Consider the following 12,164-nt stretch of genomic DNA (forward strand, 5'->3'; position numbering starts at 1 on the left):
GTTGTGTCCTTAGGTAAGAGAATGGTACACAAAAGAGGGATGGGCTTTTTATTATGTATAGTTTATTCTAATGTGCTATATGAAGGAAAAGAGGAGACAAACATATGGCATCCAGAAAGGAAGAGAACAAAACTTATTTTTTAAAAGATGTAAGATTTTTTAATAGAAGGAAGAAGGTTTGTTATAAACTTGGTCATGTGACACTTTTGGTTATAATCTTAATGAAACCAACGCATCTAAAATATGCTTCCCACTCCAACAAATGAAAACAATAAAAGGATTCTTTTAGTGGTTTTGACAACCTAGAAAGCTCATAAGGTGTTTTTTTTTCAATATGAGTGAGGTATATTCATGCTTTTTATAAGAGAACATAAATGAGATAAAGGCATAAAGCTCATGAATTGCTAGCTTTTAACCAACAAACATTCTGAGCGAGAATCATAAACCGCCTCCATTTTTTTACATTTCAAGTTGGCTTTTTGTTTGGAGAGAGAGAGAGAGAGAGAGAGAGAGAGAGTTGTTGAGGAAGTTGGCATAGAAAACGAGGTAGGTAGTTAACATGATTTAAGGTGCCTACAAGGAATGTGCACCAAGAGTCTTAGTTAGTTAATGTATGGGTGTTTTGTGATAATTTGAAGACAAAAGTATCTTTGTCTACCATGTGATACTTTTATATGCAATACCATGTCAAGGATCCAATATAGGACCCATATTTAGTCATAACACCAAGGTTGTTCAGGTTTGTTTCTTTGTGAGTTATGATAATGTATAATACAGATGAGAAAATAATAGCACAAAATGGACATTCTAACATCATCTTCTTTCTTGCTTGAGTTTTTGTGGCTATCTTTATGCATTTCACCATCTAAAGTGACTTGCCTACATCATGCTATGGTATGCAATCCATTTATTCAAGGGGGTGGTCGTTTTGATGGTGTGTGGTGCCACTAAAAATGGGAGAGGGAGGTATAGAAAAGTGGCAAATTAGCAAAAGAGGGAACAACAACATCCATCTTTTGGACTTTCTTCTCTCTCCCCAAACTTGATGTGTATCTTTGTCTATCTCATCAATCAAATAGACAAACCAAGTGGTTGTCATGGTATGGCATGCAATCAATTTGTAAGGAAAGGGTGGTTGTTTTGATGGTATCGAGGAGAGAGAGAGAGAGAGAGAGAGAGAGAGAGAGAGAGAGAGAGAGAGAGAGAGAGAGAGAGAGAGAGAGAGAGAGAGAGAGAGAGATTGCTATCAAACTCCTAGGAAAAAGAAAGTGTATAGTTCTAGGAGATAGGGGAGAAAATAATAAAGTGCTATCAAACCCCATCTTCCAAGCTTTAAAAAAGGGGTTCTCTTCACATAGTCCTCATCATGATGGCCAACTACAAGCAACAAAAAAGCAATAGCAAACTCAACCACCATCGGTATCACCTAATTTGTTTCTTCTTCTACCCACAAAAGAGAGTTTCTCAAATGCATCACACATCTCAATTCATGGTTATTTATTTTTCTTTAGGAGCTCTCTCTTTCTCTCTTTTTCTTTTGAGGGAGACCCATATCCTCGTCCTCTTTCTTCTCCACTCATCATCTTCTCTTCTGACACAGTCCCCCATTATTCTCTCTGCGTGCCTGACCCATTGTCCAAGGTTTCTCCCCCCACCCCCACTTCCTCACATTTTTCCTCCCCCCCCCCACCATTTGAGCACCAAGCACTACACATCTCTTAAGCCTAGACATGCTCCGACCATTGTGCCCCTAATGATGAGGAGAGTCAAATCACACATGCACACAAGAGAAGCTTGCTCCTCATTGGTGTCTTCCTTAGTGTATTACTTACAACTTAGTACCTTGCTTTAGTATTCGTTACATACTTCTACTACTAGTACCAACAACAGGCTACCTTAGAAATTGCTCATTAGGTGCATCTTTTTTTTTTTTGCATACATCTTACACAAACATCATCTCTCTCTTTCTTTTTTGGCTTCTAACTTTCTGTCCCTCTTCCCAAGAGATCTTTTCACTGAGTGAGAGTGAGAGAGAGAGGGGGAGAGAAAGGGACAATGGTACTCCCTTCACATCTTTCCCCCCATTGAGAGAGAGAGAGAGAGAGAGAGAACCTCATCTTCATGGAAGCTTTTTATTATTGTTTTTCCCCTCCTCTTTTTTTTCTACATGGCAACTAGTCCTTAATCATACTGTTTCACCATCATCACCAAAACAAGGAGCTCTTTCCTTCTCATAGAGCAAGTCCCCTAATCATACTGTTTCAACATCATTATATATATACCTAGCCTGTTTTGCATGATAATGATGATGATGAGGATGATAATGATCTGCGGGCGCACCTCCCTCGGCTGATCCATCTCCCGTAAGGTACCCTCCTTCGCTTTCTCATTTTCCACATTTCTAAAAGTTCATATCCATTCTCAAACCCTGACCCTTAATTAGGAGATTCACCCCCTTATGCTTCCAGTCTGATGCTTGATTAAATCGATTTAGCATACATTCATTAACCTGGTTTATGTAATGGAGAGCTCGATTAATTACTTGGCGTCGTTACAGTCGTTAACAGCGTGTAGCATATCAAGCTGCAAATCCATGAACATCTTTCCTCACACTTGATCGTTTTCTTTCGCTTTCCCGCCTCGCTTTGTAGTACTGTGCCACTCAATTAGCAAAAATTACATGACTTAATCATGTTATATAATCTCAAATGTAAACATTAACGAACGCAGATTTGATCGCAAGGAGATGGGAAAAAAAATCTCTGTGACTAGAACCAAAATTTTACCTTAGACTTATAGTAAGTGCTTGATCTGACACTTCATGCTGACTTAAAGTGCACAAGCATGGCTTGAGCATTGCTGACTGCACAGACTTTTATTTAGATGGCCTGGTTTGCTCCATGTGAATATTTCATAAATTGTGCGACACCATTTTATCTACCATTGACTCATTTGTTCCCTAACGAACATCCTGAAATTACCAAAATAAGGACACCCAAAAGCCATTGAGGCCTCTTGTAAGGCATGAAATTATGTACCTTCCGTTATCTGTAGTGTGTATCATGAATTCTCACATGTCAAGAGGAGTTCTGGAACAAAGGAACATGGACTCGATTACAGTCAGGACCCAGAGTGTACACTTCTGCTGTGGGTAGTTGCATTGCATAATAGTATAAAGTTTGTTCTGATGGTAATATGAGGATGCATCATGTCTATGTGTATGCATCTTTATGCATGTCATATTTTCGGTGTTAAATGTGAAAAAAATTAATGCAGCATATGTGGTGTATGCTTTAGAGGATGTTTTTGGGGACACATGAGTGTACAAATTTTCTGTTGACAATGGTAAATTGTTGCATCTGGCCATGGGTATCGATTTCAAACCTGTTTGCTTGACCGCAAGAAGAAGCATAATGGCACACATTTAAGGGTACAATAGGAACCACTAAAATATTTTGTAGCAGCATGGACACCAGTTTGGGCATAAAATTTGTTCCGAGTGTAATGTGAGGATGCATCATACAGCACCTCAGCCTGTGATGTGTATCATACGTGTCACCTGCAGCTTATCTTCGGTGCTAATCATATATGTATCCATTTATAGTTTACAGTCCAGTATGTAACCCTGAAGTTTTGTGGGTCAACCATCAACAAATGGTAAACTCTTGCTTCTGAAAACGCCATAGGTTTTCTAAAATGCTGCTGCCAATGATGCACCAGCATTATGTATGTGATCTTTGACATTTTCCTTTTACTAGCTGAGTGTCTTTGAGGCATAGAAAGGGTGTATAACCCCCGTCGTGTACTTTTGAGAGGGGTACCATGAGAATTCCATCACGAAGGTGCATGACAAGAAAATGCCTTATGAAATCACAAGTGCTTTCCTGCTTAGTGCATACAGGTAAACAGGATGAGGGCTGACAATCGGGGAAACAGGATCGATTGAACAACTCGTGTGTGCAAGTTAGGCTCCTAATCAGGTTGCAGAATGCAAAGGAGTTTCATACATGTTTTATCGCCAGTCTGATGCGGCGGTTCATGCTCTGCAAGAATGCCAGCTAAACGTTTTGGATAAAAGATGGCCAAGTGCTCATTCGGTGACAAAATTTGTCTTCAAGTCCTTTTGCAGTGCTATGTGCAATTTCTGTGCAGCTTATTTTAAAGGGCATGAAATGAAGAAAAGAAGAGGAATCTATATTTATGGCGTCTACAAGGGCCATGGCAAACACTACATGTATGCCATGCCAAACAGGCTTGCATGCTGAGTGCATTTTTCTAAGCTGTTGATCCAGAGAAAGTGATGTAATTATTGTTAGAAAATAAGCTTTTTGGGAACTTTCATTTGGAGTGGTAAGACAGTAGGAATCCATTTTCTGGAAAAAGTTGATCCTATTTAATGTCTCCAGACATATTATGAGTTTTTTGCTAATTAGCTACTCAAGTGTGTTTGGGAACATGATGTGAGTGAAGGAGTTGGTTTGGTTGTGTCTGTCAATCTTTTTTATTGCCTAATGTGTGGAGATAGATGGATGTAGGATTTACCAAGTTTCTCATATCAATGTCAATGGTAAGGGGTTATGGATGAATTGACTGGTAAAGGTGCATACACAAGGGAAGTCTTATACAGTTAGGTCAAAGCAATTTTTCTATAGCAACCACACAAGGATAGAATTGATTGGAGAACTCTACATGATTAATGGGGTTGGCAGCATATAGCAACTACACAAGGATAGAATCGCTTGGAGAACTCTACATGATTAATGGGGTTGGCAGCATATGCTTAAGAGCATAACTTTTGTGAGATCTTTTTCTATTCAAGGTTGATGTTGTTGCAACCTGCTTTTGAACATTCATACCATCCTTGCTGCCTCCTTATTCTCTCCCCCGCGGCCTCCACGCTCCCTTTTGAGTAGTATTTGCTTTTTTGATAAGAAGAAATACTCAGAAAGAAGCTTCTGCTATTCCTTTGTATGCACTCAATTTGGGGCTGGATATTGGAGCAATCTGAGAGCTGAACCCTGCTGCACTGAAGGAGCTGCTTCATCTTAAGTGTAGACGCAAATTAGGCTACAAGGGGCTGCTGGTCTGCTGCAAATTGGAAGTGAGACAAAAGTGATGTTCAAAAGGATGTGGATTTGAAGACTATCCATGAAGTCAGACATTAGATGCTTGTTGGGGTTGCGCATATGACAGGCAATTATACAATGCTTTGTTGACATTGCTTCTTCTTTGCATGATCAGAAAAGAAGGTCATGTATTTAAGGGGAAAAACACTTCTATACAAAGTATGACACAGTGCAAAGCATGGAAAAGCCATAAAGTAGCTGAAAGAACCAAGATAAGCTAGAAAAGTGTTTGAAGAAAGGGCAATTCTTCCATCTCTAAGGAAGCTCTTCCTCTTGGCTGTAGCAGATTTAGAGGAGCCCTGTACTCTGATCACCCTGAAATGCAACAGAGCGTCTGCCATGGATGTATCCCCTCAGTCGCCTCTGTGCATTTGGCTATCCATATGTTCTACGCAGCAATGTTGGCATTTATCTCCTATATTGTGCCAACTTGTTACATGTGCCCCACTTTTGGATGCCACGTGGACACTAGTCTAGGAACATGTTAGCTAGGCGATTCTCCATGTGGGAACCCTGCATGGTTTTGCAACCCACTTGGAGTTGAGGTGTGTACAGATATCTGGCAGCTTACTAGGCCAAGTGCTGGGCACCAGACAATCAGTTAGGAGGCAAGATGCCCAAGCAAGGTTGCTCGATCTGTCCAGCATTATCCTGCGCTGTCCAGATGGGCTGGCTATGCAGGTGGCCGGACAGGCTAGGCATGCCTTGGCAGCGGCTGGACAGGCCTGGGTAGTGACTGGGCTCTATAAAAAGACCCTTCTCATTGCAGTCATCTGATTTTCTGATCAGGTCAGCAGAGCATCAGAGGAATCTAGGTGGCATCAAGACGAGCACTCCACTGCAGCATAGGACAAAGGCAAGTGTTCGGCTATAGACAATTGCAGATTAGGGCATTTTGGGAAGTCACCCAATAGGCAGCTGTTTTGACAAGGGACTATTCCGAGCAGCCATAAAGGCCTATTGGACAGTTTGGGTACCATAGGCCAGAATCCATCAAGAAAGGAGATATCCTAAAGGTCAAGGAATTTTGAGACCCAGTTGGGTGTCTTGTTTCTCTCTCTTTCTCTCTTTCTCTTCTCTCAGCATTTTTTTCTTTTCCAAGAAAAGATCCTTCTATTAGTTGAAAAAGGAAAGTCTGTGAAAAGAAAACAGACAGCAACCCTCAAAAGGGTTCAACAACAACCCTCTGGAGAGGTCAGGATACAATGCAAAAAATAGCTTGGCTGGCCACTCTCAAAGGGAGGCTACATCAGGCAAGAGGAGGGGGGATGCTTCTTTGGGGGCCAAAAAAAAAAACACCACCCTCATCGGCAGAAGAGGAGTTCAAGGGAAGGCTGTGACGAAAACACCAAATAGGCAGTGTGAAATCCAGAGGTAGATCCTTGTGCCTAGGGGAAAAGGTTGCAGGCTTTACTTGAGTCCCCCCTGGATCGTGAGGTTTTTGGAGCTAGTTTGGACGGGGAGTAGTGGCAATCTGTCCTGGTGTGAAGAGTGACAGCGAGTGAGCGTCTCCGAGTACGACCACTCGACTTCTGGCAACGAGCGACATGGTGGTCATCCTTGTAGTGAAGATACCTGAAAGTACCCTGCTCTGATGCAGTAATTGCGCTGCCACATCAAATAATCTGTCACGATCCCTGTAGTTAGAACAATGGAGCCCCAACCTCGTTGCCTAGGCCTGGCTGATGGTGTTCATAAGGCGATGTACGCCAAGGGTCTGAGAGAAGCCGTTGACCTGGTCCCAACAGTGGTAGCCACTGACAGGTTAACCCACTCTCTCTCGATGGCCACACACTGACTGGGAGGGAGAAGACGCCAGCCCCAACATCATGCTTAGTGGGTTGGAAGCGATGCGACCACACAGAAGACGCAAAGAGGGGCTGTCACCTCGCTGTTGGGAGGGATGGGTCTGGGGGTGGGCAAGTTGATTTTCTCCTGAAGTTGAGCCAGACTTTTGGGAGTTTCTACTTTGCAAGATGTTAAATTGTTCATTTTTTCCAAGTAACTCTCATTTTCTGCACCTGACGAGCGAGCGAGCGAGCGAGAGAGAGAGAGAGAGAGAGAGAGAGAGAGAGAGAGAGAGAAGTAATTTTTGGTAATATATCTTCTATCACGAAAAAAAAGAGAGAGAGAGAGGCATTGAGAATAGTAAGCAAGTGGGCAGTCATTTAAAATTCTTGAATAAAGGAAACTTCTAGACGCATTGGAAAGACATCTCATTCCGTCCCTTTTCTGACTTTGTATGTTACCTTCAAAAAACAATAATAAAAGTCACTAAAAATGTTGGAAACATGTAACAGGTATTGCTTTCAGAAAGTCCATGCAGTTTTGACTGGTGCTTGAGTGAAACCTGCATGATGTATTTTGCCAGAAGCACCATGGTGACTTGACAAGGATTGTCGATCTGATCCATACTTGAGCCAAGTCTTTCACCATAAGAGTTCTACGATAGAGAACACAAACAAGAGGATAGTACAGGCCCCATGCTATGGATATGAACAGTTTGATGCTCCAACACTCTGTAAGGATCAGATCATCACTTGTCACACCTGCAAGTAATCAGTTACTGTTGCTGTTTTGAGCTGTCGAGCTTCCAACTAAATCACACCTTTGAGATGGCAACTTACCTTTCTGGATCTAATGTTAAAGGAGATACAATGCAGACACTCTACCTCATGAACCCTAGCTATACAGGGTACAATGATTCTCCCAATTCTGGAAATATGGTTCTAGTTAGCCCCACCTCAGGAGTTGCAAGCCAAGGAACTCCCCTTGGCAACACTGGCCAGCAGCAGCAGTATGCTGGATTTTCTCTTCCTCCACCTGTGTCTCAGCAATCTCATATTGCTTCCATGTCAAACCCAAACATGGGACATCAAAATGCTTCACCAGAAATCTTCACAAATCGTGTGAATAGCCAAGGTTACGGCTGGAATGGAGGGAATGAGTTGTTGTTTCTACCTGCTAGCGACATGAGAGAAGATAGTCAGTCTTTGGCAGCCCGATTAAACTCGATGAATCCAGGACAACATCCAACTTCTGGCATGTCCCACTTTGGTGTAAGGAGCCTTTCTCAATCATCTTTCCAGGAGCAGGTTCCATTTATTCCAAGTGGAGTTGCACTTGGCTTAACTGCAGAAAGCTTGCAGGCATCCACAGGTGCTGGCCAGATTCTCTCTCTCTCTCTTTCTCCACAGCAACCTTCACTGAGCCAGTTGCAGTCTTTCCCTATCCAACACCCGGAGCTGGGTGTAAATAATGGTTCCGGGTTTACTAACACGGGTGCTGAGAATTATCCAAGCAAAGGAGACCGATTTTCCAATCACTGGACTGGGGGAAATTTGAACTCCTTCAGAGCATCCCCTAACATGTTGGGAGCTGGATTCCATGATCAGCTCATTGGTGCAGCAAACAATAGGCAAGTCAATATGTTATCAAACACCCCCAAAGTCGAACTCTACAGCTCAAAATATCTTAAACCTGCGCAACAGCTGCTCAATGAGGTAGTGAGTGTTGGAAGAGGCGCCAAGAGCAGCTCCCCTAATCAGACAAAGACACAATCTTGGGCTGTGCCTAGCTCATTTGGTAACAGCTCTTTTGGTCAAGATAAAAATCTGGCAGAAACACGTGGAAAAGATGGAGGAGCTGTGGTTAGCTGGATCAATGAAAAAGATGGGCTTCCTACTGTGTTGGCTATGCCCAGTAATACTGCAGGCATACCAGAGCAAAATAATGAAAGTGTTGTCGAGCTTACAATGGCAGAAAGGCAAGAGCTTCAGATGAAGAAAGCAAAGCTTATGGGCATGCTTGATGAGGTAGTCATGTCTCTGCAAAAGCATATAAGCATGATGTTGTGATGCATTATATAAAATTATTACAAGATTATTCCCTGTCATTAACTTGTAGAAGATTCTTTGCATCTGCAGGTTGATCATAGATACAAACAGTACCATCATCAAATGCAAATTGTTGTGGGATCTTTTGAATCCACAGCAGGTTTGGGTGCAGCCCGAACATACACAGCGCTTGCACTGCAGACGATTTCTAAGCATTTTCGGTGCCTCAAAGATGCAATCAGGAGTCAGATTCATGTTGCTTGCAAAGCACTTGGTGAAGAAGAAGTTTTAGGGCAAGGGAGAGGAGAAACGTCGAGGTTACGCTTTATCGATCAACAGTTGCGCCAACAGCGTGCACTACAGCAGTTAGGGATGATGCAGCAGCATCCTTGGCGACCACAGAGGGGTCTTCCTGAACGTTCAGTATCTGTCCTAAGAGCTTGGTTGTTTGAGCACTTCCTTCACCCGTAAGCTCTCTGCCTGAATTTAGTTTTGATGCTATGTACAGAATTTCGATATGCACATAGAGTACCCTAGCATAGCATGCAAATTTTCCATGAATAGTAGAACAAAATGTAATATACTGTGAGGAAGTCACGGCCACTAGTCAGGCCTCCATTATTCCATAATCTCAAGAGAAATTGCCAGGCTCATGGCTTAAGACCACAAAGGAGCCCCTCACTCCTGTGTTGTCTTAAGGAATACAGGCAGAGGCTTGGGCTCCCAGCCCCAGCAGGTCTGGCTTGCTGTCGTCTGCCATCACTGTCCAATGCTGCTAGTCGCCTTCCATTGTCCTTGTGTGGCTTGATGGGCCCTCACATAGCACTATCACGGACTGCACACGTAAGGGTCCAATGTCACGGACTGCACACGCAAGGATCTCCAAAGGAGCCCCTCACTCCTTAACTTTCTTAAGGATGAATGGGAAGGCGTGAGCTCCTGCCGGTGGGCTTGGCTTGCCATCCTGTCTGCTGCTGCCAGTCGCCGCTCTTTGGTCTTGGTTGCTGTGACTGCTTTCACGGGCTGCTCAGTTGGTGCTTGCTGGTTGATATGGCTCTCCGAGGCCTTCCATGTGGCTACACCTGGTTTTGTCCACAGTGAAAGAATAGCTGATCTAGTGTACTCTTAATTTCACTGGGTATACAAAACCCCTTGAGCGGTCTGTGTGACTGGTCTCACGGACTGGGAAGTTGGTTGACGTGGCTCTCCCCTTCCATGTGGCTACACCCAGCTTTGGCCCGAGTGAAAGAATAGCTGATCTAGTGTGCTCTTAATTTCACTGGGTAGTTTTTCATTGACCAAGTTATGAACTTCACAGGTACCCAAAAGATTCTGACAAAGTCCTGTTGGCGAGGCAAACTGGGCTCACCCGAAATCAGGTAAATTGTGCAGACCAACTTTGAAATCAATGAATCGTGGATATGCTAATATCAAAAGGTCATTAGAGACTGCAAACACTTAAAATGCGATGTCTTGTTGACTTGTGCTGATAGGTTTCAAACTGGTTTATCAATGCACGAGTACGTCTTTGGAAACCTATGGTAGAGGAGATGTATTCAGAAGAAATGAGGGAGGGGGATGACACAGAAGAGGCAGATAAACCACCTCGGGGTGAAGGAGAAAATGCGAGCAAAGGAATTGGCATGATAGATGTTGCAGGAAACAGCGAGATTAACAAAGTGTTGAAGCAAGCAAAGGTGTCTGACTCCAAGAGTGAAGGGTTTCTTGAAGCGAAAAATGCTGCAGAAAGGGCTTCTGATATGCACCAAAGCAAAACTTTGACAGGCTCTCTACCGGACAGTTTTCAGTTTCATGAGAAGGAAAGCATGGGCCAAGGAGTCAAGAAAGCTCGAAGTGGAGTGGAGGATTCTTCTTCGTTCTTGTCACCTAATTTGAGCACCAATCTGGAGTTCAAAGCTCACGAGCTTCATGGTGCAGATGCGCTGACAAAACTCAGAACGGAGCCTTTGGACAATTATGGCATCCCTCAAGATGGTCTTGTCCAGGAAGATAATCAAAACCTTGGAGGGTATGGCATGTTTCAATTGAGTGGCTTAAACAGGTATCCAAATGAAGGCCTTCCTGCAAGCTATGCAACTAACACCGGCGTCTCTCTAACGTTAGGCCTGCAGCACAGCGAGGGGTTGTCTTTGTCAGGGACCCAGCAGCCATATATGCAAGGGCAGGGGCAGCTACAGATGGCGAGAAGACAAGAAGGTGGGGTTAATACGGCCAATTACTATGGCATGCATGACATTGCAGCCGGGCACACTGGCAGTTACGAGACTATGAATCTTCAAGAGAGGAAGAGATTTGCCAGCCACATCCTACAGCATGACTTCACCTGAGAAAATTGTGTTGTCTTTCTAAACTGACAGAAGCATTAATGCTGTGGCCAATCTACGATCATAGGCACCTTGAACCCCTCCAAGCCAATCGAGATGTTTATTTATAAATGAAGCACTTCTAACCCCTAGTGGTGGCACTATCAACCCCAAACTTAGTATTTAACATTTATATATACATACATTATATGCCATAGATTGGTTCGAGAGGGTCTCTACCTTCCTTTTTAGACTGACGGAGGTGTTCCAAGGCAGGTTTGGCATGTGCTTTTCGAATGCCTCTAGGCTTAGAACAGTGTTGTAATCAATCAACAGGATGTAATTATACTTCTTTTCCCTTTCCTGCGACTTTTATAGAGAGAGGACATTCACTCCAAGCACATCAATATATACGGTTCTCTATTCAGCCATTGAGCAGCACTAAGAACTGGGCTTTAATCACCACCTACCTGTCTTACTCCTCCTGGCTCGTACAAATCAAGGTAGATTGGATCAGGCATAAGTGCAAAGTGGCAATCAATGTATAAAAGCGAGAATGTACACTTATTGAGTTGAATGACCTTAGGTTTGTTCATTCTTTGTGTCAGTGAGCTCATGAGCTCTTGTAAATGCAGATGAAGCTTAAAACCAGTACCTTTATCATAACTTCTGGCAGTGGAGTCGTAAATGGAGGCCCAATTTTTTCAAGTAAAACGCATTCTGAATTTAATATTTTGGAAAGAGTCGTGAGCAATATTTCCTTAACCAGAGATCAACTTTAAAAAAAAAAAGCTCTGTTTCGAAGCTCTGTTTCTTCCCCTGTTTCCCGCCCTTTCAATCTGCAGCGCAGGCTCTCTTTCTCTGCGGGCGGATGCCCT

General features: G+C 43.2%; 1 protein-coding gene across 5 annotated transcripts; it reads left to right on the forward strand.

Moving 5' to 3' along the window:
• Window positions 1–1,488: 1,488 nt before the first annotated feature.
• LOC147632953 (BEL1-like homeodomain protein 1) lies at window positions 1,489–11,645 on the forward strand. 5 transcript variants are annotated; one of them, XM_086805959.1, is made up of 6 exons: window positions 2,233–2,368; window positions 3,902–4,234; window positions 7,427–8,941; window positions 9,053–9,429; window positions 10,281–10,341; window positions 10,456–11,645. In XM_086805959.1, exons 3-6 carry the CDS (start codon window positions 7,742–7,744, stop codon window positions 11,308–11,310), a joined length of 2,493 nt encoding a protein of 830 aa, XP_086662085.1. In that variant the 5' UTR covers window positions 2,233–2,368; window positions 3,902–4,234; window positions 7,427–7,741; the 3' UTR covers window positions 11,311–11,645. The 5 variants fall into 5 exon arrangements, with proteins under 5 accessions (XP_086662081.1, XP_086662085.1, XP_086662083.1 ...); XM_086805955.1 differs by lacking the exon at window positions 3,902–4,234 and having other exon boundaries at window positions 1,489–2,368; XM_086805957.1 differs by lacking the exons at window positions 2,233–2,368; window positions 3,902–4,234 and adding an exon at window positions 2,399–3,147.
• Window positions 11,646–12,164: the final 519 nt, after the last annotated feature.

The sequence above is a fragment of the Cibotium barometz genome, chromosome 12 (assembly GCF_041138505.1).
Source record: "Cibotium barometz isolate CiBa-2024 chromosome 12, ASM4113850v1, whole genome shotgun sequence".
In the NCBI taxonomy this organism is placed as follows: Eukaryota; Viridiplantae; Streptophyta; class Polypodiopsida; order Cyatheales; family Cibotiaceae; genus Cibotium; species Cibotium barometz.